This window comes from Rhineura floridana, chromosome 10 (assembly GCF_030035675.1).
Source record: "Rhineura floridana isolate rRhiFlo1 chromosome 10, rRhiFlo1.hap2, whole genome shotgun sequence".
Lineage (NCBI taxonomy): Eukaryota > Metazoa > Chordata > Lepidosauria > Squamata > Rhineuridae > Rhineura > Rhineura floridana.
In genome coordinates, this window is record NC_084489.1 from 84,618,474 (window position 1) to 84,644,084 (window position 25,611).

General features: G+C 45.7%; 2 protein-coding genes across 2 annotated transcripts in view; one reads left to right on the forward strand and one right to left on the reverse strand.

The window, feature by feature from the left end:
* ZBTB47 (zinc finger and BTB domain containing 47) overlaps nucleotides 1-8,991 on the forward strand; it is a 55,618-nt gene extending 46,627 nt beyond the window's left edge. The window contains exon 6 of the mRNA XM_061586016.1: nucleotides 638-8,991. Coding sequence (XP_061442000.1) covers nucleotides 638-1,044 — 407 coding nt within the window. The 3' untranslated portion in view covers nucleotides 1,045-8,991. The remainder of the gene's footprint in view (nucleotides 1-637) is intronic.
* KLHL40 (kelch like family member 40) lies at nucleotides 8,537-24,085 on the reverse strand. Its single transcript, XM_061586018.1, has 6 exons — nucleotides 22,711-24,085; nucleotides 16,997-17,157; nucleotides 15,782-15,889; nucleotides 13,176-13,361; nucleotides 11,680-11,826; nucleotides 8,537-10,286 (listed from the first exon to the last, which is right to left on the reverse strand). The coding sequence occupies exons 1-6, from the start codon at nucleotides 23,872-23,874 to the stop codon at nucleotides 10,175-10,177; spliced, it is 1,878 nt and encodes a 625-aa protein (XP_061442002.1). The 5' UTR covers nucleotides 23,875-24,085; the 3' UTR covers nucleotides 8,537-10,174.
* Between the last annotated feature and the right edge of the window lie 1,526 nt (nucleotides 24,086-25,611).

The following is a 25,611-nucleotide window of genomic DNA, read 5'->3' on the forward strand; positions in this document are numbered from 1 at the left end:
CAGGGCACAATTTCCTCATGATGCATAATTGTGATATGGGTATTGGAAGTGCAACAGCAGGGATCATTCCGTTTTATAACTTAAGGGTTAAATCAGTTTGTCTTAAAGTCAACTAACCAAGAATGGGCACATGGAGGCGTTGCTTAGCAACAAGCAGGGTGGCATCTTCACTGAGGTAGCAGATGCTCTGTTTGACTGTGTAGTTTTGAGGAAGTTTTCCTCTGTATGTTTGGTTGCATGTCTCCCTGCAGTGTACAAGAACTGGCCTAAGAGAGTCAAACCTCTCCGTTAATTTGATGAGAAAGTACATACTGTTTTTATTCAGTTTGCACAGTAAATTGTTCTCAGGACTTTTCTCTCTGGGCTGAGTCTGCATTATTTAAATGACTTTGCTGTGTACCCACCATACATATAAATCACGTTTAAAGCACATGGCTTCCCCCAAAGGATCCTGGGAGCTGTAGTTTACCCCTCACAGAGCTACAATTACCACCACCCTTAACAAACTACATTTCCAAGTCGTATGTTTTACTTGCATGCCACGTATGCAGCCATAGATAGATTAAAGGGGAATCCACACAGCTTTGGAAATAGTACCATGATCACTCCTACCAGCTTTTTTTATCCCTTTCCTCAGGTGAAAAGCCATACATCTGTGAGATCTGTGGGAAGAGCTTCACCAGCCGACCCAACATGAAGCGTCACCGCCGGACACACACAGGGGAGAAGCCCTACCCTTGCGACGTGTGTGGGCAGCGCTTCCGGTTCTCCAACATGCTCAAGGCTCACAAGGAAAAATGTTTCCGGGTCAGCAACCCCGTGACCTCGGATCCCAGTGGCAACGGCAACTCTGTCAGCCTGTCCGCTCATCAGACCTCCAACTCGTCTCACCTGACCACAGGAATCCCACTCCACTCAACGCCACATTCCCATGCGCTCCCTTTGCCGCTCATGCATGCTCACGGCCAGAGCATTCCCCCTCCTCCCCTCTTGTCGCCGCCTCCTCCACTCTTCCCAGGCAGCAGAGTGAGTTTGAACAACTAGGCCCTGCTCCCTCTGTGGCGCAAGCACGCAAAACTGGTCTGTAATTCAGTAAGTGCCCAATAGGTGTCTCAGTCACAAATGTCATTGCCAAGTGGAAGAAGAGCATAGATTGGGTTTTGGGTTGGGTTGTTTTTTAAATGAGGCTTAATCTTTTGCCTTCAGCCTGAAGGGCTTGAGGTTCTTCACCCTGAGTAGAAGCATCAGGAGACCACAAGCCATCTTTGCTGCTTGAGCTGCATAGAATATGAAGGATACATTCTCCTTTGTTCAGATGGATAAGGGCGTAGACCAACTGCTGATGTGGTCCTTTTTACTCTGGAGATCTAGGGAGGCAGTGAGACTGTTCAACAGATCTCATCAACTCTCACCGCTCAAGGAAAAACATTCTCTTCCTATCCTACAATGCCTGTTCGGGAGTAGAAGGTATGGATGTAAGAAGAGCCTGCCGGATCAGTCAAATGGCCCATCCGGTCTGGCATCCTGTTCTCACAGTGGCCAATCAGATGCCCATTATGGGAAGCCCACAAGCAGGACCGGAGCGCAAGAGCATCTCCCCTCCTGCAGTTTCCAGCAACTGGTATTCAAAGGCATACTGCCTCTGACAGTGGAGGTGAATCAGTTTCCCTTGGAGGGGTGGATGGGGAACTTCTGGCCCTCCTAGATGTTGCTGGATCCCAGCTCCCATCACGCCTGACTATTGACCATTGTGGGAAGGTGGTGATGGGAGATGGAGCCCAGCAGCTTCTGGAGGACCAGAGGTTCCTCATCCCTGCCTTAGAACGCGGGGTCAAGAAGCTTTTTGTCCGAGCCTAAAAGCTTGGAAGAGGCCATGGTGGCTTCTCATTTTTCTCTTGAGAAGAAGGAGGAGATGTGAAATCTCCGCTCCCCTTGGAGCTGAGAGGGAATACCAAGTGGTGGGTTGGTTGGCGCCATGATTGGTAGGGGCAGCTCGATGTTTGAGCATGCGCATGTTGTGTGTCCTCTGAAGGTCAGCTTTTCATTCCTTAAGTACATAGGAAGCTGCTAGTCAGACCATTGGTCCATCTAGCTGCGTATTGTCTACACTGACTGGCACCGGCTCTTCTGGGTCCTTTCCCAATCCCACCTGGAGATTCTGAGGATTGAACCTGGTATCTTCTGAATGGAAAGCAGACACTCTACCACTGAGCTATGGCCCTTTCTTCATTTTTCCTATCGCTCATTATCGTCGGCCACTTTAATGTGGCTTCTCACTCTCTGTACCTTGAGTGGCCTCTTCCTCCTTGCACGGTGGAAAAGATGAGGCTTAACCTTTTTGAAGGTTCCACAGCATGACACCAGAATATAAGAAGCTTTGTCTTGATTGCCTTCTTGGTACATGGAAGCCAGCAAGTCTTTGTCACTCTTGCATGGGCTGTAAGATGTGCAGGTGTCGTAGAAGGCTTTTGGAGCCCTTGATGCAGTACTGATTGCAGAGAAAGACAGACAGAGGAACACACTGGCACTTGATTTACAGCTTCCTCTTAATTCCAGGAAAGACATAACTGTTTGATAGTGGACTAATGCACTAAACAAACTCCTCTAGAATCGTACCTGCCTACTTTCTCCTCTGCCAAATGCTTTAGAGCTGGCTTGGTGAAGGATATCTGGCCTTTTTTTGGTAACGTGAAGAGTTTTATTATTTTAACCTTTTTTTGCACTTTATTAATCCATCATAGTAACGCTTCCTCAGTTGGATTCTGGCAAGTTATTCCGGACTGTGCTGCAGGCTGATGAAACATCTGAGCGCAAAGTCAGTTTGGCCATGCGCCGCTGTTGAGCTGGTCCTGTTCATTTCAAAGACACATGGCCTCGTTCAAGCCCTATGGAAACAGGCAGAGCTTGAGCCACAGCAGGGCGTAGGTGGATTTGCTCTGTTGGCCTACAGAAAGCATGTGCATGGGCCGGTCCGTGTGCATGAGTAACCTATCAGTCTCGTTGGATATTTGATTTGGGGATTGTTCTTCCCTGCCTGAAACGTCATATATCCTCTTCGCCTAGGACGTCCAGACCACTTTGCCTCTCTATGTTGTGTGTGTGTGTGTATGTGTGTGTCTTTATGTGGACTAAAGCAGGGCTGGACCCTGGAACAACAGCCATAACAAACGGGCAAAAAAGATGTAACGAGAAAGTTGTGGTTCGGAAAAGGTCGAGACAGTGCAATAATGGCTAAGTAGTGGGATGTTGGGGCAAATGGCATTGGACTCTTTGGGAAGAAGATGTCTTGGGCCTGTTTAAAACCTTTTGCTTACCGGCACAGAGGCTTCTCGGTATGACCCTCCATGGCAACCTCTTCAAGAGACTTACAGAGTGACGGTTAGCACTGGGAAGAGGGGGGTGCATTTCCTGTCCCCCCTAAAAAAAACTTGAGTAGCATGTATCAGCTTGGAGCTGGGGGGGGCAAAATAACATTACTTCACATGCCTCAAAACTAACAATTCTGAATGCATTGCTTTTTACGGAATTCGGTGTCCGTTGTCCAAATATGCCAGGAAGGTATCAAACAAAAAAATGCGTGTATCGGTGACTCTCTCTTATAGCTTAAAACAAAAAAATATTTACAATGAAGCACTTTATTCTGTATAGATCCAATGAGGTTGGGACAGAGGCGGGAGGGAGGATCTGAGTTCTGATAACTTTTTTTTAAAAAAAAAAGACACTTAAGAAAAGTTCTACAAAATATATTGCAACTTTCATTTTAACAATCGTGAGTATAACCTGCATATGTTTTTATTTTCTAACTTGCGTGGGAAGCAGTACTCCATCGTAAATGATCATGACCACCTTTGTGTTTCTCCAGTATATCCTCAAAGGGGGAGGCTTTGGCACCATTGGCCAGTGGTGATTGGTGCCCATGGGGGCTGATGGGACGGAATGCAAGGAGCCCAACAGCAGGTGGCGCCAGAGCCAATGACAGGCAGAGTGTAATGTTCCTTCCACTGGCACCACCTGTGATACTCCCACCCGTGGCTACCAGCAGTCAGAATCACACTTTTTATTTTTCTTTAGCTCACCCTAGCACAGATCTCACAAGATCCCACTGCTAGGCAGCACCACCAGTCACTCCCTGTAAACAATACTGCTAGAGACTTCGCCTTAGTCTCCCTATGGCTTGTTACTTTGTGTCTGGGTGCCCTTGCTGTCCACAACCCCCCTGTATCTTTGTCTATAAAGCATACAATCCTGGGTTGCTCTGGATGCTTGACGTTGTTACAATATCTCCCTTCACCGCTGCCACCATATGATACAGTTTCCTTCAGCCTTTGTAATAACCCTGCCCTCCCTTCTGGTCTGTGTATCCCCAGCCAAGGATCAGGCTTTTGGTAAACCAATAAAAGTATTTATTTGATAACACCAGGAAATAACAAGATTACTTTAGGAATGTTCAACAAGTGTATGGTTTCATATAGTGTCACTCTTATGTTTCCAGTCATATATATTCTGCCTAAATACCAGCCAAATATAATCCAACCCACAACCAACTCCAATCCACACTCCACAACCAATTGCCAACAACTCCCCCACCAAACAGAACCCTGAACCAACTGTCATCCTCTCATTTATACCTTCAGCCACTCAAACGTTCAGCCAATCATCATACAGCATTCTCCAGCATTCTAACCCATGTACTCCCCCCTCTAACTCAATCCACTTACCATATATACCTTAATAAACCTGCACTTACCATATTTACAGTCATAAAAATACAGGGGCATCACACAGAGCCCACTAATCGTAGTTTTGTCCCCATCCTCCCTGTTGAGTTCTACAAAGTCAACATTAAGACTGAGGAGGAAGAAGCTAACAGCCAGGGCCGCTGCTGGATTATTTGTGAGTAAGAAGGCAGGCAGGTGGCAGTGGCTGAGGACAGGCCAAAGTTGGTGGGACAGGGCCCCATTTGCGCTAATCGTCTATCCTCCACTCCCACTGACCTACCAGTAAAGGTCACTCTCCCTCACCCCTTTGGCCACATCTTGTGTGTATGTATAAATGAAAAAAGGGGTTGCCATTTGCTGGGAAGAATCAGCGCGTGTTGAAAAATGGAAATGGTCTGCCTTCAAGTCGATTCTGATTTATGGCAACCTTATGAATAGGGCTTTCATGGCAATCGGTATTCAGAGGTGGTTTACCATTGCCTTCCTCTGAGGCTGAGAGGCAGTGACTGGCCCAAGGTCACCCAGTGAGCTTCATGGCTGTGTGGAGATTTGATCCCTGGTCTCCCAGGTCATAGTCCAACACTCTAACCACTATGCTACACTGGCTTTCCTGGCTCAGCGTGTGTTAGGGGGTGCTTAATCCTTCCCCTACCTGCTGATTCTCCTCCTCCCCCCAGCTGTTTCTCAAATCTGGCTGAGATCAGAGATGGTAAAGTATTTTCTACCAGTAACGGTCATTCTCCCTCGCCCCTTTTGCCGCATCTGGTGTGTGTAAGAGACAAAAAGAGAGGGGGTGCCATTTGCTGGAAAGAATCAGCGTGTCTGAGGGGGTGCTTAATCCTTCCCCCACCTGCTGCTTCTCCTCCCCCCTTCTGTTTCTCAAATCTGGCTGGGATCTGAGGTAGAGAAAAGACCAACTGGATTGCTGACAGGAGAGAAAGTTGGGGGAAGTAGGTGTGGGGGGAAGCAGAGGGAATAGTGGGGGGAGGTAAACATCCCTTCCTCATGCCCACTTGCTGTCCCCTTAAAATCAAGTGTGCTTGATGAGGCAACACATAAAATTATTGCAGAAGTTTACAAAGAGCGGCGTCAAGTTCACTGAGTGTTGGGGCCCTAACCACCAGAGAGGAGGACCCCCCCCCTTGCCATTGCCAGGGCCCGCTAGTGAAATTCCAGGCACCCTTTCCTCCCCATTTGCCAGTTACTCAATAAGATGTAAGCCCTTCTTAGAATGGGTGGTATTTTGCTTTTCAGTATATAATGAAATTGTTTTAAATATCTTTGAACCCATGAGAGTACGTGATTTCTGTTGGTTTTTCATCAATTTACTATGACCCTTTTAGTACACTCTTCGGCCCACCCATCACAAAATCTGTGGCTGTATTCTTGCAGAGTGGTACATACCCTCCCTTCACTAATGCAAGGCCTTGTGTATACATACATATTCTCTCGCACACATTTGCAATGGGTGTAGTCATCGAGGTCTTCAACCCCTTACTTTTTTGGGAGCAGGCTCCCAGGAGAATCCCTATGTCTCCAGCATTCTACCAGCCAATCATCATGAAAGGGGGAGTGTGTTAGCCACTGAGAAGAATCTTCTAACTTGCTTCCTTGTCCTTTCCTGCTGATTGGAGCCAATCAGAGTGAAAGGAGTTGAGGCAGCCACTGAGAAGACATTCTCCCCTTGTGTGCGTATTGGCTGCTAGGGACGTCTGTTGTTGTGGGAGAAGGCATTAACAAGGATCTCAACTCTGCATCAAACAAAGGAGGGAAGGGCGTGGCTGTGATTAACATGAAGGTACCCTGCACTTGCTACTATATTACTGATTTGCACTAGCCATAGTATTTCACAAGAGCTGCGCTTATTGGCCCAACCCTGAAAAGGTATCAGTGTGAACTTTTGGCGTTTGAATCTTGTCACCAAATTAGCAGTGCCTCTCCTCTGTTTCTATATCCCTTGCACAGATATGCTTGCAAGTATGCAGGTGATGCCTGCTGAAGCCTCAGAAACCAAAGATATGGCTGGACGAGGCCTTTGCAGTTGCAAGGACAGGGCTCCCTACTAAGTGTACCTACCTGTGTGATGCCTACATTTCCAAAGGCATGGATTTCCCCCCCCCCTCATCCCAGTTTAGGTGTATGCCCAAATATTTCATATGTGAATCTGTCTTGGTTTTGGAAAGCGAAGGGGGTCTGCCACATCCTTTCCAGGGTCCAGAGATTGAATGGAAGTTCATGTAGAGGTGGGTGGGATGCCACTCTCTCCCCCTGGCTAGGGATACTTTGGACCCCACATAATTTGAGCATTTAAGAGAAAGCGATCATACCTTTTTATCGCTTACCTTATTGAAAGGGTATGTGTGCATGCGTGTGAGAGAGAATGAACATATGAAGTGCTCTGCCGTATCAGGCCAGTGGCCCATCTAGTCCAGCATCCTGTTCTTCCCAACGGGAAGCCTGTGAGCCAGATCTGAGCACAAGAGCACTCTCCCCTCCTGTGGCTTTCATCAGTTGGTATCCAGAGGCATACTGCTTGTAACAGTGGAAACAGAACGTAGCCATCGGGGTTAGAAGCTGTGGATAGCCATAGGGCAGAAAGTCACACTCGCTGTTCTGCGGGTCCCAATGCGTCTCCACCTCTCTCTTCTGAAAACAGGGGTGCATGATGCTAGTTGAACCCCATCCCTTTTTATTGTAAAACCTGGTGGGAGCAGCTTGAGTGAGTTTTTTTTTTTAAATCAACTTCAAAGAGATTTTGCAACTGATCGGCAGATCACCCCATTCCCACTCCGGGTGTGGCCAATAGAAATGCTTTGATCTGGCGACCAATGTGTTCACAGTCTTATCCTCCATGAAACTGGCCTAATCCTCTTTGAAAGCCATCCAAGTTGATGACCATGACTATATTTTCTGGGAGCAAATTCCATTGTTTATCTGTGCACTGTGTGAAGAATTTCTGGTGTCTGTCCTGCTATCCAAATCATTAGAATTTAGTGTTACAGGCATTCTGCCAAAAGAGATGTGAAAGAGGTTATCTCACATAATTAGCTTCACATCCGCTATCACTGTAATCTGACAACAGCCCTGTGAGGTATGCCACACTTATCCCACTTTAAAGATGGAGGTAAAAGGGGAGAGAGACTTGGCTAGCCTAAGTCTGATCCATGGATTGTAGCCGGTTGTGAGATTCGAGCCTAGTTCATAACTCGCATGTTTCATTATTGTACTACACCAGTCAAATAAAGATTAAAACAAAATGGGAAAATGCCCAAAATTCATAGGAAGAGATTACTTGAGGTTTTTTAGGGTGGTATTCCATGCCAGTCCTACTCAGAGTAGATCCATTGAAGTTACTTGTTATGTGCCTTCTAGTCAATTTTGACTTATGGCGACCCTATGAATCAGCGACCTCCAAGAGCATCTGTTATAAACCACCCCATTCAGATCTTGTAAGTTCGGGTCTGCGGCGTCCTTTATGGAATCAATCCATCTCTTGTTTGGCCTTCCTCTTTTTCTACTCCCTTCTGTTGTTCCCAGCATTATTGTCTTTTCTAGTGAATCATGTCTTCTCATGATGTGTCCAAAGTAGGATAACCTGTTTCATCATTTTAACCTGCAGCAGGGGGTTGGACTTGATGGCCTTATAGGCCCCTTCCAACTCTGCTATTCTATGATTCTATAACCATGCCTAACTTAAATTCATTAATTTTAATGGGTCTACTCTGAGCTAAGGGTTACTGCTTTGCTTGCTACAGGTAAAGGCATTTCCACTGGGTGTGTGTGACCCCATCTCTCCTGCAACATTGCAGAAGAGAATAGTGTGTGTTTGTGTGTGTGTGTGTGTGTGTGAGAGAGAGAGAGAGAGAGAGAGAGAGAGAGAGAGAGAAAGAGAGAGAGAGAGAGAGAACACATTCTCCAGAACCTTGGTCAGTTGCAGCTCTGGAGTGAACTTTTCACCACAACCTTCCATTCTGTAATATGTGAAATGGTCTAATATCTTACTGGCTTGTTAACTTCCTTAGGGTTTTACTATGAAAGACTCCTCAATAAGAATTTCTTTTATTTTATTTAAGGGAATTTGAAATGAGCATTGAGCATCTCTGAACTGTAAACATGCTTTTAAAAAAAATATTTGGGCCCTACTTCTTTCACTGAATACGAAACATTTGATGGGCAGGGGGACCTTGCTTAACCATTACCAAAACGTTCTGTTTTGTTAGGGGAGTTTAAAAAAAAGGAATTGGAGACCTGTTTCCAAATTGTACGCCTAAATAAAACAGAAATTTCTTGACCTGAGTCTGCGTGTCTGTCTTTTCCAGAAGAAAATCTCTGAGCATCTAGTTGTGAGCCTTAGTGGATATTGTCCTTAAGACACTCACAAGCAGTCAGGAATGAAATATGAATGTAGAGTCTAAATCTAAGGTTACTAAATCACATAGCTTGATCTGAAGTTTCAGGAGTTTGGGCACCCCAGGAAGAAAGGAGATAAATATATGAGTGATTGGACAGAGTCAAGAGGGCAGGCGGTGTTCTGCTTGGTGCATCTTCAGCTTGTTCTGTCTTCCCAGCTACCAGACATAGCCAAGCTCTGCCAAGGCCGCAGCCTCTCTTCAGCCCCTTCCCAATTAGATTGCACCTCCTGGCTACCCTCCTCGCCTTGCCTGCACATGTTGTGATGCCAGTGGTGGCTGGCGACTGCTAGAGCTGGTGGGGTGGTGGACAGAACCAAAGTGTCACCGGAGGCTGAGCTGACTTGTTCTGCTTTTCTCCTCCTCCTCCCTTGCAAAGATACAGTCTCACACAGGCATCAGATATTTAAGGCCCAGCCACTGAGCAGAAAAGCTGGACACCTAGAAATTTCATGTTCACATCAAATACCAAGGTTTACCTGTGATTTTCTATCCATCTGGTGTGCTGTATGCAGAAAAGACTTCAGGGAGTCTCTGAGTGATATGAATTTTTAAAATATGACCGGGGGGGGGACGCAGAACTGCTAGGCTATATAGCTATGGGATGTCAAAAAAATAATAATGGCAGGGTTCTGATGCACCTTGCACACGTGACCCGCCTCCCTTGGAGCTGCTGCTTACTTCCAGTTCAGTAAAGGAGGTGAAGCTATGCTGAGATTTAAGGAACTGCACATGTGCTACAGAGTCAACCAGCTCATATCGAACTTGACTGGTAGCCCACTTGCCAGAAAGATCAGCCATTGCGGTTTTAGTTTTCCTTCCACAAATGCCAGCCCATCCGATATCAGTTTGCATTGTTTCCATACTCATTACTGAGACTGAGTAAAGTGACAGGAAGTTGCAAATGTAGCCATTTTAAAAAATGTATCAAACAAAACGAAAATGACACCGCCTCACTGAATGCTTCAATGCTAAGTTACAGAGGGAAAGATAGGGGAGAGCGAGAGAGCTCAATAGCAAGAGTCACAGTGATGCTGTGTGACACAATCACATCTTCGTTAGTCGCAGGACGTTGAGCCGCACAGGCACGAAAGTGGCCCCTGAGGCATATTGGATTTCTCGGAGGACGCCTTCCCACTTCTTGCCTTCCTCATCATACCTGGAAAAGTCAGGAACACAATTGGATAAGGGGAGTGAATGGACCTCCAGTTCCCAAATCAATTTGTGTAAAATCCTGTTCCTAGAACATCAGGGTGTTCTTTTAACTGGGGTCCTTCAAGTTTAGATTTTTGAAAATGTATTGGGGCTAGGGGTGGAAGGATCTGTCAATTTCAGTTCTGTCAGTATCTCATTTTGCCAGTCTTAAATTCAGTGTTCCACATTTCTGTAGCAATTTGTGGTTTTTAAAAGAAAATTAAAAATCCTCACAAAAATTCTTCGGCATTTTAGTGCGAATTTCGCCTAATAGTGGAAATTGCAAACAAAAATGTGTTCAGTGTGCACATTTCTGCAAGCAATGTAATAATGAATTTTTGTATGTTATTTTCACTAACATATTCATTTTTATGCACACTTGTCCCTAATGTATACATTTTTCTAAACATTGGTTAGAGAACTGCATTGCAAAATTCAGGTAAGTGTGAATTTTGAAGGGTGTCAATGGTTCACTTCTCATATTCTTTCAGAAAGTGCAAATTTGGAAGCCAGATTTCAACTGAACTTCAGGAAAAAATTCCTAACTCTAGAGTGGTACAGCAATGAACCAATGACTTAAAGAGGTGGCGGGCTCTCCAACACTGGAGGCATTGAAGAGGCAGCTGGACAGCCACCTGTTGGGGATGCATTAAATTGGATTCCTGCATTGAACGGGGGTTGGACTCGATGGCCTTATAGGCCCTTTCCAACCCTACTGTTCTCTGATGCTATGAAATTTGATAAAGTCTGCTTTAAATGTAAACTGAATTGAATTTCCTTCATCCCTACTTGTGAGCTTCCAGAGCTAGCCACTTTTGAAACAGAAGCTGAATGTTGGAAGATTCAGGACAGACAAAAGGAAGTACTTCTTTACAAAGCGCATAGTTAAACTATGGAATTTGCTCCCACAAGATGCAGTAATGGCCACCAGCTTGGATGGCTTTAACAGAGGATTAGACAAATTCATGGAGGACAGGGCTATCAATGGCTACTAGCCGTGATGGCTGTGCTGTGCCACCCTAGTCAGAGGCAGCATGCTTCTGAAAACTAGTTGCCGGAAGCCTCAGGAGGGGAGAGTGTTCTTGCACTCGGGTCCTGCTTGCGGGCTTCCCCCAGGCACCTGGTTGGCCACTGTGAGAACAGGATGCTGGACTAGATGGGCCACTGGCCTGATCCAGCAGGCTCTTCTTATGTTCTTATGTTCTTAAGCCTTGCCAAGATGGACCAGCAGCATTCCTACATAGATTGAGCTCTGCCATGTGATCTTGCTAAACACGTGCCCAGCTCTCAGCTAAAAGGCAGCTCCTCCCCATGAATGCCAGCAAAGTTGAAAGAGGAGGCTGACTCTCATTCTTTACCTCCAAACATCATTGAGCTCAGTTGGCACCAGTTCTCCGGACTCTGTCTCCACAGTGGCAAAGCCTCCAATTAGGTAGAGGGTGCCAGCCAGGCTTACCAGGCTGACTGAACTACGCTCCTGGGGGAACTCAGTGAAGGATTCCCATCTACCAAGACACAAAAGATCAGATTAGTATCAGAAAACAAAATGCATCTTCCATGGCCAACATTCCTGTACACCCAGGAGTACTAGATATGGCCAGGGCAATACCTATCCTGTGATGGTGCCGAAGCAGTCATAAATCTTTGATAATAGGCACCAGATTCCTACTGCAACTCTGCAAGGCACTGTAGCCCAGCCTCCTTCAAATCCACCTCTGCAGTGGAAAGGGAAATATGTGTAGATTGGGAGGGCTTTAACGATCCTGTCCTAATGGAGAAACACAGCAGAGGTACCTATGCAAAGACATGGATATCTGTTGTGTCTCTGCATGAGTGATTGTGCAAGGATGGCTTCTTTTCACTCAAAAGGATCATGCAGACCAGTGATTTGCACAGAGTACAATGAGGAACCTCTAAGGCAATACTGTGTAATACTTCCACTGCCAGAAGCCATATGCTTCTTAATTCCAGTGGCTGGAAACTACAGGAGGGGAGATTGATGTTGCGCTCTGGTCCTGCTAGTGGGATTCCTATAGGAATTTGGTTGGCCACTGTGAGGACAGCTTCTCATGAATATCTGCAGATGTGCATTAAAATGCTCTGAAATGGCCCAGGGCAGCACCAGTTTATAGCAAGATGGTGACAGACACTGCCTACGATGTTTCCAAACATTTGGGGGAAATGATAGTGTCTCCGAATGCTGTGCATACAGCTAGCAAAGGATGCTGGGAAAACTAGAAGAATAGAATTATATGAAGTCAGAGATCCCTCAACTAGACTTCCCCAGCCTGATGCCCTCAAGATGCTTTGGATTACAATTCCCATCAGCCCCTTGCTATGGCTAATGGCAGCTGTAGTCCAAAGCATCCGGGAGGCACCAGGGAAGGGAAGGCTGCTCTAGGAAGAGCCATCAATATGTGGTGGTTAGAGCAGGAGTGAAGAACCTTTGTCCCCCCCAGATGTTGCTGAACTATAACTCCCATCAACCCTAGCAAGCATGGCCAATGTCCAGGGATGCTGGGAGCTGTAGTTCAGCAACATCTGGAGGGCCAAAGGTTCCTTGCACCTGGGTTAGTGTGTTATGGTAGGACTAAGGGGTCCCAAGTTCAATTCCCCACTTTCGCTCATGACACTCACAGAGCGGCCTAGGGCCAGTTGCTGTCTTTCAGCCTAAGCTACCTCACAGGGTCGCTGCGAAGATAACTTGGGAGAGGAGGCAGATGAAGAACCCTGTATGCCAACCTCAGCTCCCTGGAGGATGGGCAGGACAGAAATGCAATAAGCAGATAAGTAACTAGGGGCAGATGTCCTTTGTGACTCCTTCATACAATGTGCTGTCAGGAAGGGCACGTACTTATTGGCTCCAATGTCGTAAACTTCCACAGAGCTGGTCAGCCCGGAATCGGTCACTCCTGCCGCCACGTAAATTTTTCCATTGTGAATGGTTGTCCCAAAGAGCGAACGGGAAGTTTTCATGGGAGCGAGCTCCTTCCACTCAAACTTCTTTGGGTTGTAGATGAGGAGTTTGTTCAGGCACTTTCTGAAGCAGAAGCGGGGAGGAATTAATTTAGAAAAAAGGCAAGTATGTTGGGGGGAACATGATAGAGGAGTGTAAAATTATGCGTGGCATGGAAAAAGTGGATAGAGCTAAGTTTTTCTCCCTCTCTGAGAAGATTCGAGCTCATGGGCTTCCACTGAAGCTGAATTCTGGAAGATTCAGGACAGACAACTGAAAGAACTTCACAAAGCGCATGGTTACACTATTGGACCACAAGAGGCAGTGATGGTTGGCAACTTGGATGGCTGATGAAGAAGGTTTGATAAATTCTTGGAGGATAAGGCTATCAGTGGCTATTAGGGATGGCAGAGAATATCTGACAAAATCGAACCTGGTACCGGATCCCAACTGAATTCACGACTTCTCTATCCCTTCGGAGCAGCACCAATCTCTTGCGGCAGGCAGCTGCTGTAATTAGCAAGGATTTTGCGGCTGCAACTGCAATTGGCAAGATTCCCCCCCCCGAAATCCTCCCCCTATTTTACATTTTTTTTTGGTAATTAAGATGTTGTGTCACCCACAGGATTTCCATTTGTCCATTATATATTATGGAAAAAAATGTTATTATCCCAATATAAATGCAAAAAAATTGGCTATATATGTCTTCAATGTTAATTGTCAAATCATGTTTTTCAAACAAGATATCTCATAGGATTCTGAATCTCTTGTGTGGGAAACATTACGATGATGAGACTGACCCATGCTACCCACCCTCCACCCCTCTTTCATTGCTGCTGTCCTGAGCTAACCAGGGCTGTCTCTCGCTCTTGCTCGCTATGTGCTAAATGTGTGTGTGTGTGTGTCACTGTGTGTCTGAAAAAAACACCAGGTGGAACACTGTGATTATCCATTCACGTCAGCGATCTAAAAATTACGCAATGTTTTTCCCGTCACTAAAAAACCACGTGGAACGCTGATCTCATCATTCATTCACGGCAGCTACCCAAAAATTATGCAATGTTTTTGTCCGCCGCCAAAAAACCACATGGAATGCTGTCATTTATATAAATATCTACGAAAATCTTACGTAATTTTCACAACCCGAAAAACTTCCCCTGCAGATTGAATCACCCAAAACACGCACAGCAGATCAAATCGGCAAGCACCAGAGAAAGTGGAAACGAAAAAAAGGACTGGCTGGTAAAGAAATGACGGACGATTGAAATCCATGCGGATCAGTACCGTGCAGCGAACTAGCAAGATGGCTATGTTTTGCCTCCACTGTTGGATGTGGTGTGCATCTGAATACCAGCTGCTGGGACTTGCAAGTGAGGCGAGCACTCTTGCGCTCAGGTCCTGTTTGCGGGCTTCCCATTGGGGCATCTGGTTCTTAATTCGGCCACTCATCTGTTAAGATCTACGCATGGATCACTCTCCTCGCTCTTGGGGTTTACCTAAGGAAGCCTCTAGCATTCCATCCTTTTGCTCACTCCTCCCACTGCCCTGGATCTTTGCACGTGCTGAGCTTAAATGCTCAAGAGTGAACCAGGGTTTTCTCTTGCGACGGCCAGTTTCACCATCTGTCAGTCATTCCTTCATGATGCCCTGGGGGTGGGGGGAACTGGGGGGGGTAGCAGAAGGCTCAGAGTTTTGACCCCTGAGCTGCAAGGGATGTCACTGGGCCATAGCTCAGAGGCAGAGTACACTGAAGGTCCCCACCCTCTCCAGGCACGAGATTGATTGATTGATTGGGTTTATTTATATGCCACCTTTCCACAGTGACCTGTGCCCAAAGTGGCTTACAACAAGCACTCAAAATAAAAGCGCTGGGGTCGGGGAGAGAAGTCAGTATTCCCTGGAGAGGGAATATCCCCTGGAGAGCTGCTGCCGGTCAATGCCAACGACACTGAGCTAGATGGTCTGATTCAGTACAAGGAGTTTCCTACATTCTTAAATTTCCTGCAAGGCAATTTGCACGGCTAGCGCAGGCCTCCCAGGGATTTGGGTGCCCTCGGCACAGGCCACGTTTGCCAGTTGCGATGGGATGATCAAACCCTGTACGTTCGCAACCAACCAGCCTGCTGCCACCCCCCACTCCGACTTCACAGTAGATCTGCAAGGTTCAGGAAGTCACACTTTTAAAAGCTATACACTGAAACACACAGTGCATATTTTCTTTTTAAAAAATGAGACAACGGTCCTCATACCCGGATAAAAGTGCTGGGAGCCAGCACAAAATGGCTGCCATAGCAAAAAAAAGAGGTGCTGGAACTCCGTATCAATTGCTATCTCAAAAACAGCCCTGCAAACACACAGACGTAGATATATCGAAACAGCCCCTCATGTGTTAAATCCACTGTGGGTTTTTCTTTGGGGGGGGGTTGATTTAATATTAAGACAGCGTAGCAGTTTATCTCCTATACACTGGTCACCTCTGCCCACCTCCACTTCCGCTCACTCACTTATTGTTTCCTTTGCCTCCTATGATATAGATGAGGTCATTTTGGGACACCACCCCGTGACCATAGACCGGGTAAGGAAGAGAGTCCGCTTCGCCCCATTTGAACGACCTGATGGACAGAAGGACAATATGAGTTCAGAAGGCGTTCAGCTTTCTCTCCCACCCGCATCACCACCACATGCACAGCTCCTCCATCCAGCACCCCCCAAGATTTTTAGTGCCCTTCCCTAGTCTATGCGATTTACAGCAGCGCATCAGGCAGAAATTCAACTGATGGAGTGTACATCCTTGCCTCTCAGTACTACACCACACTGATGATTACATGATTTTTCACTCCCTTCTCCATGCTGTTTACAGATGCATGACAGGCAGGAATTCAACAGATGGAGTTTTACCTCCCTATCACTTGATCTCCATGGTGGTGCAAACATGCTGGTTGACTTTTTCAATGTCAGAAAATTGTTTGGCAAGAGCTCCATCATGGAACAAACCCCACCTTTTGACAACTCCTCCTGCGCTTCTTCACCTCTGTTTCCCTCAGATTCATCCCATTGTGGTGGCTCAATGCCAAAGGATCAAACGTCTACACCTTGCTCCACACCAAGGAATTTCACTCCCCCCCCCATTTATTTGCACCTTTCACTGCGGCACACTATAATTCCTGCCCACGTAAATGAATGTTTTCTTAGGCGCCATCCAAAGATCTCCTTATTTTCCCAGGCTTTTAACCTCAGGCACACATTTTTTTAAAAAATCTGTTGTGATTATTTTTACTGCTTTCTTTTGCTGTGATTAACTATTTTAATTGATTTTTAATGTATTTATTTTCTGCATAACAGGAGTTCTCTTTATGGCTCACAAGGAACACATCAAATAAAACACAGCATAAGACAATAAAACCGGAAGCACAATTAAAACATAATTCAAAAATTCAATTATGAGTTGTTTTAGCTGCTATGGCAAAAAGCCCTAGCAGTTTGTTTGTTTTTAAGGGTGTTCTAGAAATGTTTTAACTAAATAAACAGTGCCAATGCCAATTTTGGCAAATTATTACCCTGAAGCCATTATTCAGATTTTGGCAAGCAAAACTGAGGCTGAATCATTTAAATGTTGATTATCCCTCACCGGGATCTGCCTAGCAGTCCGTATTAGCCGACTCAAGATTTCAGACTCCCTAAATCTCAATCCCTTCTGCTCTGAGGCTTTTTGCACTTACAGGCGATCATAGCACATGACCGAGTCCAAGGTCTGCTCTCCTTCCTTCAGCTCTTTCCCACCAACCACAAAGATGGCATTTTCTGCCTCTCCAAGGCCAAACAGGCAGCGGGGCGAAGGGAGAGGAGGCATCCCAAGCCAGTCGGAGTCCAGATGATCATACTGGAAAGAAGCAGAAAGCAGTCAGGGCACAGCCCCACACTATATAGCAAGGGGGTAAGGAATCTTTTGGCCATATTCCCACCTGGGGAACCTGCCGAGGGCCACGTGCCTGTGGTGGGCAGGGCCAGAGAAAAAAGTGGGCAGAGCAACTGATGCAAATGTTTGCCTTTGTATAGTAGGCTTGTTGCTACATCAGCAGTGTAGTGGCAAATTCAGAAATGCAGGGTCCCATCATCATACAGTCATGTCACGCCCCTGACAGCCACGCCCCCTCACTCGCTTGCTCTCTCTCATCTTCTCCACCCTACTCAGTCCTTCCCATGCTTGCCTTCTCCCACACCTACTGACATCCCTAGAAGCCAATCGGCATAGAGATCAACCTCAAAAGCCTGTTTTTGTTGGGAGGACTGGATTTCATTAATTTATGAGATAAGGTCCAGCCAACAATGCCAGACGGACTTCCTAACAAGCTCTATCTGCTTAAGCGATACGTTTATCTTTTCTTTAAAGAGAGAACGGACTAACAGGCAAGCACCCTTCTTTCTATTATTTTTTTTACTTGGTTTAAATTGTTGCAGCAAAAGGAGATTTGTCAGATTGATCGGCTTCGGACAACTTCTGGGTGAGATATAGCTCTTCTCTGTTATTCACGAAATTAACAGCTTATCTCTGTTTCTGTTGCAAAAAGCTGTCCTGGAAGTGCATTCTAAAGATAATAAACAGAAGAGGGATTTCTATTCCTGATTTCTATTCCGAGGAATATTATATTGTCTGGGACTATTCTCTTTTTGGTCTATTTTATTTTGACGAATCTGCTTCTTCACGATGCCACTAACTGTTTTGATGCTGGGAACTAAATTTGTTTTGCATTCTTGAACATAGAGAGATAAGGCAGGTTGCTCTGTTTATACTGTGATGTCATCAAGCCTGGAATATTAACCCAATTGTTGCTGAAATAAGAAGTGGTTCTTCTTTATTTTTGTTTTGCTTGGTTTTCGTGGTTTTAAAAATGGCAATCAAGAAAGTGGCTGAGAATCTGGAAGTAATTATGTTTCAGAAAATAATGGATGAGATTGAGATAACGAAACAACCCTGCGACAGGGTAGTAAGGAGCTGAAAATTGAACTGAGCAAAATGACGCAGGAGCTTAAAGAAATAGGGGATCCTGTGAGAGAGGAGAATGAGATCAGAGATGAGAAAAGAAAAAATAAAGGGAAGATACAAGCCCTGGAGATTGGAACAAATGTGGAATTGGAAAAAGATCTGGAGTTTATGGATTTTAGAAATAAAATCTACTGTTTGGAATTTAACGTTATCTCTGAAGAAATTAATGAAGATATTAGAGATAAAGTTATCAATGGCTTGGATAATCTTCTGGACTGGAATGATGTGATGGAGCTTGATATAGAGAAAATCTATGGAATTAACTGCAGCCATGTGACAATGGAAAAACTCTTAAGAGATGAGCCAGTGCATTTTGTAAAAAAGAAGAACACAGATATGACTTTACAACAGTATTTCAGCAACTTATTCAGAATGGATGGCAAGAAAATATTTGGGATAGAGGAAATTCCCATCAGACTCTTATTATATGACTATGGCTACAACAGCAAGATTATTATGGAATACTGATAATGGAAGATTGGACACTGAAATTACTGGATTTAACAGGATTATTGAAGATGGAAGATGGAACTAATAGGGATAATGGAATAATGGCTATTGAAATTATTGGACCTAACAGATTCTGATGAGATGGATTAATCGAAATGTTTATTTGGACTATGGTTATGACAATAAGATTATTATAATTATTAACGAGATGGATTAATTGACATGTTTATTTGGAGAAAAATTGATAGATATATTTCTTAAAGAATTGAAACCTCTCTTTGACTTTTTGTGGAAAGAATAAAGTAATGTTTATGAGATTTGATGATTAATTAAGATAACTACTGGAGGAAAGTGATTTTATAATATGATTTAAGAGACAGGATTGTTATATATTGTAGACCTATAACTGATTTGATATGTGACAAATGGGAAGTCAACATTTTATTTTTTTTGTTTAATCATTTTTGTTTTGTTTTGTTTTGTTTTTGTCTTTGAATGTTTTATGATTTTGTTTTCTATGTTTTATGAAAATTTGAATAAAAATTATTGTAAAAAAAAAAAAAAAAAAAGAAGCCAATCGGCATGGAAAGGGAGTGTGTTGGCTACTGAGAAAAGTCTTCTCAGTAACTGTCTCACCTCTTTTTGCTCTGATTGGCTCCAAACAGCAGGAAAAGACAAAGAAGCATGTTAGAAGACTCTTCTCAATGGCTAACACACTCCACTTTCATGCTGATTGGCTCACAGGATGCTGGAGACATAGGGACCAGACTGGGACTCTGTTTGCAAAAACGTAAGGTATCTAAGACACCCCCCAAGCCCCCAGACGACTACACCACTGTTCTACACACACTCACAAACTCCTCTCCCTGTCCTCCATCTAGGCAAGCATGAGACACCATCAGAGTTCAAAGGCACCTTCCAGCCATGCAAAACACGTGAGGAGGGGACAAAGTATAGCTGGTAAGGGGTATGGTCTGGCGATAAGGGGTGTGGCTGAAGAGGCAGTGAGGCCTGGGGAGACTCTGGTTACAGAGGCCGAGAAGGCTGTGTGCGGCCCCCAGACTATACAGGAAGGTGGTTTTTTTTAAAAAAAACACTTAACAGTGTTCTCTTGTGCCCATTTACTTAGTAAGTCCTATGTAAGCCCACAGAGAGAGAGAGAGAGAGAGAGAGAGAGAGCTGTAGTTATTGTTGGTCAGTGGAACATAGAACTATAGAATTGGAAGGGACCATTGGAGGCCATCTAGCCCAACCCCTCCTGCTCAATGCAGGATGCCACTACGGCACCCCTGACAGATGATCATTCAGCCTCTGCTTCAACACCTCCCTCCAGTGAAGGAGAGTGCACAGCCCCCAGAGGGAGCCTGTTCCACTGCTGGACATTTCTTTCCCCTTGGGAGTTTCTGTTCACACAGGGATAAGAACCTTGCAGCCTTCCCAACACTGCTGGAGTCCGACCCCCATCCTGCTTGGCTATTGGCTTTGGAGGCTAGCACTGATGGGAGCTGGACTCTGGGAGCATTTGGTGGGCCACAGGCCCCCTGCCTCAATGCTTTGCCCAAGTCTGCTTCCCTGCTGTTCTCAGCCCTGGGTTTTAGTCCTCCCGTTTGGCACGATGGAGAAGTCGTGATAGCCCCTCAGATATCTGAAGACAGGGATCACGTCTCCCCTCAACCTTCTCTTCTACAGGCTGAATATCCCCAGCCTGGCTGGGTCACAACAAAGATCCACAAAGTCCCACATCTGTTTCCCAGGGAGGAAGCCCCCACAAGCAAGGCAGGAAAGCAGTAGCCCTCTCCAGTGAATCTGGTACTGAGATGGACACTGTTTCAGTGGTGGCTGTGGGCTCCGTGCCAGTGGGGCAGTGGAATCTGCTCTGGGTTATAGCCCAAGCTTCCAAGGAGCTCTTTGAAAGTTCAGACTAAAACCCGGGGCGGATTCCACTGCCCAACAGCAGCCACTGGCTGCCTCCCACTCTGTACATTCCGTACAGCTGTCATGACTAGTAGCCACTGAGAAACCTCTCCTCCTTCTAGATCTATCTTCAGTGGAACAAGTGTCCCTCAGTGATTGTAGAGCCTTCTAAAAAGGAAAAGGTGGCATCTGTTGGGGAGGGAGCGGTGTTTTAAGTACAGCCCACCCCTGATATGAGAACGCCCCTCTTGACATAGCCATCATGGTTCTTTTATCCAGTATGGGCTCTTTGCGAGGGATGAAAGGATCTGTCAGTTTCTTATTTTTCCAGTCTTAAATTCAGTTCTCTGCATTTCTGCAGCAATTTGCAATTAAAAAAGAAAATCTTCATGAAAATTCTTCAGCATTTTAGTGCTAATTTCTCCCAATAAACACATTTTTGCATGCAGTTTTGACTAATATGCACATTTTTCCAAGCAATTTCTCCTACTATAGTGCATTTTTGTATGTTGTTTTCACTATATTCATTTTTATGCACACTTTCCTCCACTATATACATCTTTGTAAAAGTTGCTTGTTTGGAGAACGGCATTGCAAAATTTGGACAAGTACAAATGATGAAGGATGGCCGTGTTACGATTCAAAAAGATTTGATAGATTTGGCTTTGTATGCGACCTGAATTGAATTGCTTCCCTGTCCCTATCAGAAACAAAAGGCATTATGAGGCTAGACAAGTCCTTGGTCAGAACCACAATGTTCACATGAGCATGTGGACATTATCACTCTACCTAATTTCTGTTTCTTAATCTATTGAGATCAACAGAAGTGGATACCTATGAATACCAGATGTTGGGGAGAAATGGAAGTTGCCTTATGCCATCAGACCATTGGTCTTTCTAGCTAAGTACCATCTACAATGATGGGCAGCAAGTAGCTAGGATTTCAGACAAGGGTCTCTCCCAGCACTACCTGGGGATTGAACCGGTGACCACCTGCATGCAAAGCAGATGATCTACCACTCGGCTGCAGCCCTTCTTCATACCAGGAACACAGGAATAGTGGCTGATGGTGGCTTTGTGTACAGCGAAATCCGCTGCAGCTTGGACGGCTCCTTGAAATTTCAAACTATAACCTGGAGCGGATTCCACTGCCCCACTGACATGGAGCTGTCAGCTGCCACTGTATTGCAAGCTGCCTCATACTGAGTCAGACCATTGGTCTGTGTAGCTCGGCATTGTCAACACTGACTGGCAGCAGCTCTCCATGGTTTCAGGCCGGCTTTTCTCCCGTTCCCACCTGGAGATGGTAGGGATTGAACCTGAGACCTTCTTCATGCAAGGCAGACGCTCTGCCACTGAATGATGGCCCTTTCCCCTTAGCCAGTGTGGTGTAGTGGTTAAGGTGTTGGACTAGGACCTGGGAGACCAGGGTTCAAATCCTCACATAGCCATGAAGCTCACTGGGTGACCTTGGGCCAGTCACTGCCTCTCAGCCTCATGAAAACCCTATTCATAGGGTCGCCATAAGTCGGAATTGACTTGAAGGCAGTACACAGCTATGGCTGTCAGAGGATGGCAGAGGGAACTGGCTAGATGCTCTTGGAAACAGGGTTCTTGGCTACATGGACCTTCAGCCTGATCTAGCGAGACAACTTTTACATTACAGCCTAACCTACCTTGCAGAGTTGTGAGGATTAAAATGGAGAGGGGCGAACCATGTACACCATTTTGAGCTCCTTGCTGGAAAGTTGGGATATAAATGTAAGAAACAAACAACAAAACAATAACCATCTATACAAGTTGTAGATGGCATGCCATGCTATTTCACTGAACTGACCACCATGCCTGCTGACACACACACCTGAAACAGGGAGTCAAGCCAGTTTGAACCAGGAACAATCTGAACCTGGGACTAAGCCACTCTGGAGTTGACTCTCCGTTCCAAAGGAAATCTAGTATGTCTCTTGGCCTACAAGCAATAAGCTGTACATCATTTCCAAGCCATGAGGAAAAGGCGACCGGTACCTGCAAGAAATAGGAGTTCATGGGGTCCTCTTTATTGTCCTCGTCGTAGTAAATTCCCCCTGCTATGAAGATCTGATTCTCGCGGGTGACCAGGCTGACGTGATTCTTCGGGATCTGAGCAGAGATGGAGGCAAAGTAGCACTCGTTGGCACCAGGATCATAGGCCACTGCCCCTGAGTCACTGACCATGAAAATGAGATCATGGAGGAACATCCCAAAGCGCATTGTGTCATTTAAGATTCCAGGGAGAGTGTCCTCCTCCTCCTCCTCCTCCTCCTTTTTCTCGCTCCTTCCTTCCTGTACCTCTCCATTTATGACATTATCACCAGATTTCTTCTTCTGGCCTTTTTTCTTCCCTGTCATCTTTTTCACCACCGTGAATTTCCCCTCATGGGCGTCCTTCACCATTTGGATCTTCTTGAGGAGTTCTGGGCTGGACTTGATTAAGGCGTGCTTCTCCACATGGTCCCTGAAGTAATCCTTGTCCATGAGGCGGAACCGGATGCTCTCGAAGACCACCGGGAGGGCCTGCACCCGGCTCTCATGGTCCTTGGCTGTGGCCCATTTCATCACCGCCTCAAAGACGGACTCTTCCTTCTCTATATTAAGGGAGTCGCTGGAGATGATGGCGATGAGCTCATCGGGAGAGAGCTGGCAGAACTCCTCATCTCGGGAGATCAGGGCGAAGCGGTCGCAGATGAAATCCCTGGCAGCAACTGCCAAGCGGGCGCAGTCCAACATCAACCCCAGCCTGAAAATGGCCAGGCAGTTGCTGAGACAAAGTCTTTTCTGGAGGAAGGAGACACAGACTGTGAAAATGGAAGGGATCTGGAACATGTTGGCCACGGAGAAAATGTCCTGCACATTCTGCTCAGTGAGCTCCAGCTCTGAGGTGTAGATGTAATGGAGGATCTTACCCACGACTTCTGGGTCAACGTCCTCTAAGCTGATCTCCTTCTTCTTGGACTCCTCCACGTCCGAGAGGAACATGGCCCTGAAATAGGGGCTGCAGGCTGCGAGGACCAGGCGGTGACATGGGAATTCTTTACCTTTCACCTTCAAGACACAGTCGAGGAACTTGTTGTGGTCCAGCATGTCTTTTAACCCATCCTGGAGGAGAGTTTGCTGGTAGAGACGCAACTCTTCGGCTTGTTCCAAGGCCATGGCTCGAACAGCTCCCTCTTCTTCCTCGGCTGGCTCTTGCAGCTCCTCTGAGCCTGTGAATGTTGGAGGACCCTTTTGCTTCCAGATGGGGTGCTGAGAATACAAGAGTCTTGCTGCCAATGCAGCTGGCTGTACGGCTCAGTTTCCACAGCAAGACAGGTTTTTATATATAGCTACAAGCATTACAGAGCTTAGGGAATCCATTTGGGAGCATATGTAAGCCGATCACCTTTTAGTATGACAAACTGGCCCACTATAGAGGGATGGCTCTTGGAGGGAGGATGACACAAGGGGGCTGAGTAACAGCTGTAAGTGTAATTCTAGCTCTGTGGCAGACGTTGTCATGATTCACCGTTGAGAAGTCTTTTCGCGAAGGACTCTCACCAGAAAGACCCGTGACTGGCTGCCTTAGTACCTCCGTGTGTATGAAACAGATTCTGCCTTGGTGTGAATCAAAGCTCCTGCAATCAACCTCAGGTGCCAGGGGGACTGTTTTGACTACACACACACACACATGCACACATGCCATATCTCTAGCCTTCTTTGCTAAATCCAGAGTAAAGCGTAACATGCTAAAAATATCCTGCAAAGTCAGAGCTGAATAAACAATGAAGAAATATATCTAATCGCCGTTGGGAGGGAAGGAAATCTGTCCAAGTCGTGAATGCTGCTGATCCTTGTTTCCTCAGAGATCATTTATGTGACTTGATTTATTCACATACATGTTGGTGTGTGCGCTCAGCTTTCTCAAGTGGTAGCCTGTTCCAGGGGCAGCCTTTTACAGGAGTAGTTTCCTCTTGAGGAGCAAGCGCCTTCAAATTATGGTGCCTTTTGTAATAAACTTTTTATTTACAAATGCACAGGTTGGACAGATGGGAAACAGGCATGCCACCAGTCTTAAGCAACACCAGCAGGGCAAGAGCCATAATATTCTAGGAGCTACTTCTGCCAAGCCAAAGACTTTTTAGCAACCTATTCCAGCAAGCTTTGAACTGAGGCTGCATTTAAGTGTGCTCCAATTTAATTCCCCATCCAGCGTTTGGTTTCGTAATTTCCCACAAAGAACACTGCGTTCTTATTGCTGCTAATTAGGTATGACCACCATACTAGCAGGCCTTAACTGGCTGTCAGTTAGGACACAAGTGGGACCTGCAACAGAATGTTGCAGTATGAAGTGCTTCTGTTCTGTATTCCAGTCATCCAGCCATGCCCACCTTCAGGATACTCCATTCCATTCCACCTCTCATCTATTTTTACACCATCACCCCAACTTAAGTGAAGTTTGGAGTTTCCCCAAGGCTGCTGCTATGTACCTCTCTTGAGTTTGTGATGCCGTTTTGCATACATAAGTGATGGCACTCACTGCCTGAACATCAGAAATATATGGAATGATTGTTAGCGGCAAGCCAAATTTAGAGAAAGTCTGTCCCACACAATAATACTTCTATCACTTTGTCCCAAGAGTTCACCATGGCCTATAATAACTTATTTAATATTCACGCAGCCATGGTGCTAACTGGGGGTCACTGGGCCAGTCACTGTCTCTCACCCTAGCCTATCCCACAAGGCTGTTGTGAAGATCATGCATAGGAAGAACCATCCACACTGCCTTGAGCTCCCTGGAGGTTGTAAATCCAAGAAATACATAGATTTATGGGTTTGAGAATCGAAAACACTGAGAATCCACCCAAACTTTAAAATCTCAACTGAAACCATTCCACTAACAACTTAGGATAT

Excerpts from the sequence above, each read along its gene's own strand:
- KLHL40 (XM_061586018.1), bottom strand. The coding sequence starts at position 23,874 with ATGGCCTTGGAACAAGCCGAAGAGTTGCGTCTCTACCAGCAAACTCTC. Across the intron at positions 13,362-15,781 it reads GGAGGCAAAGGAAACAATAA|AAAGTGCCTGAACAAACTCC; the intron begins GTGAGTGAGCGG and ends CTTCTGCTTCAG. Across the intron at positions 10,287-11,679 it reads GAGCTCAATGATGTTTGGAG|GTATGATGAGGAAGGCAAGA; the intron begins GTAAAGAATGAG and ends TGACTTTTCCAG.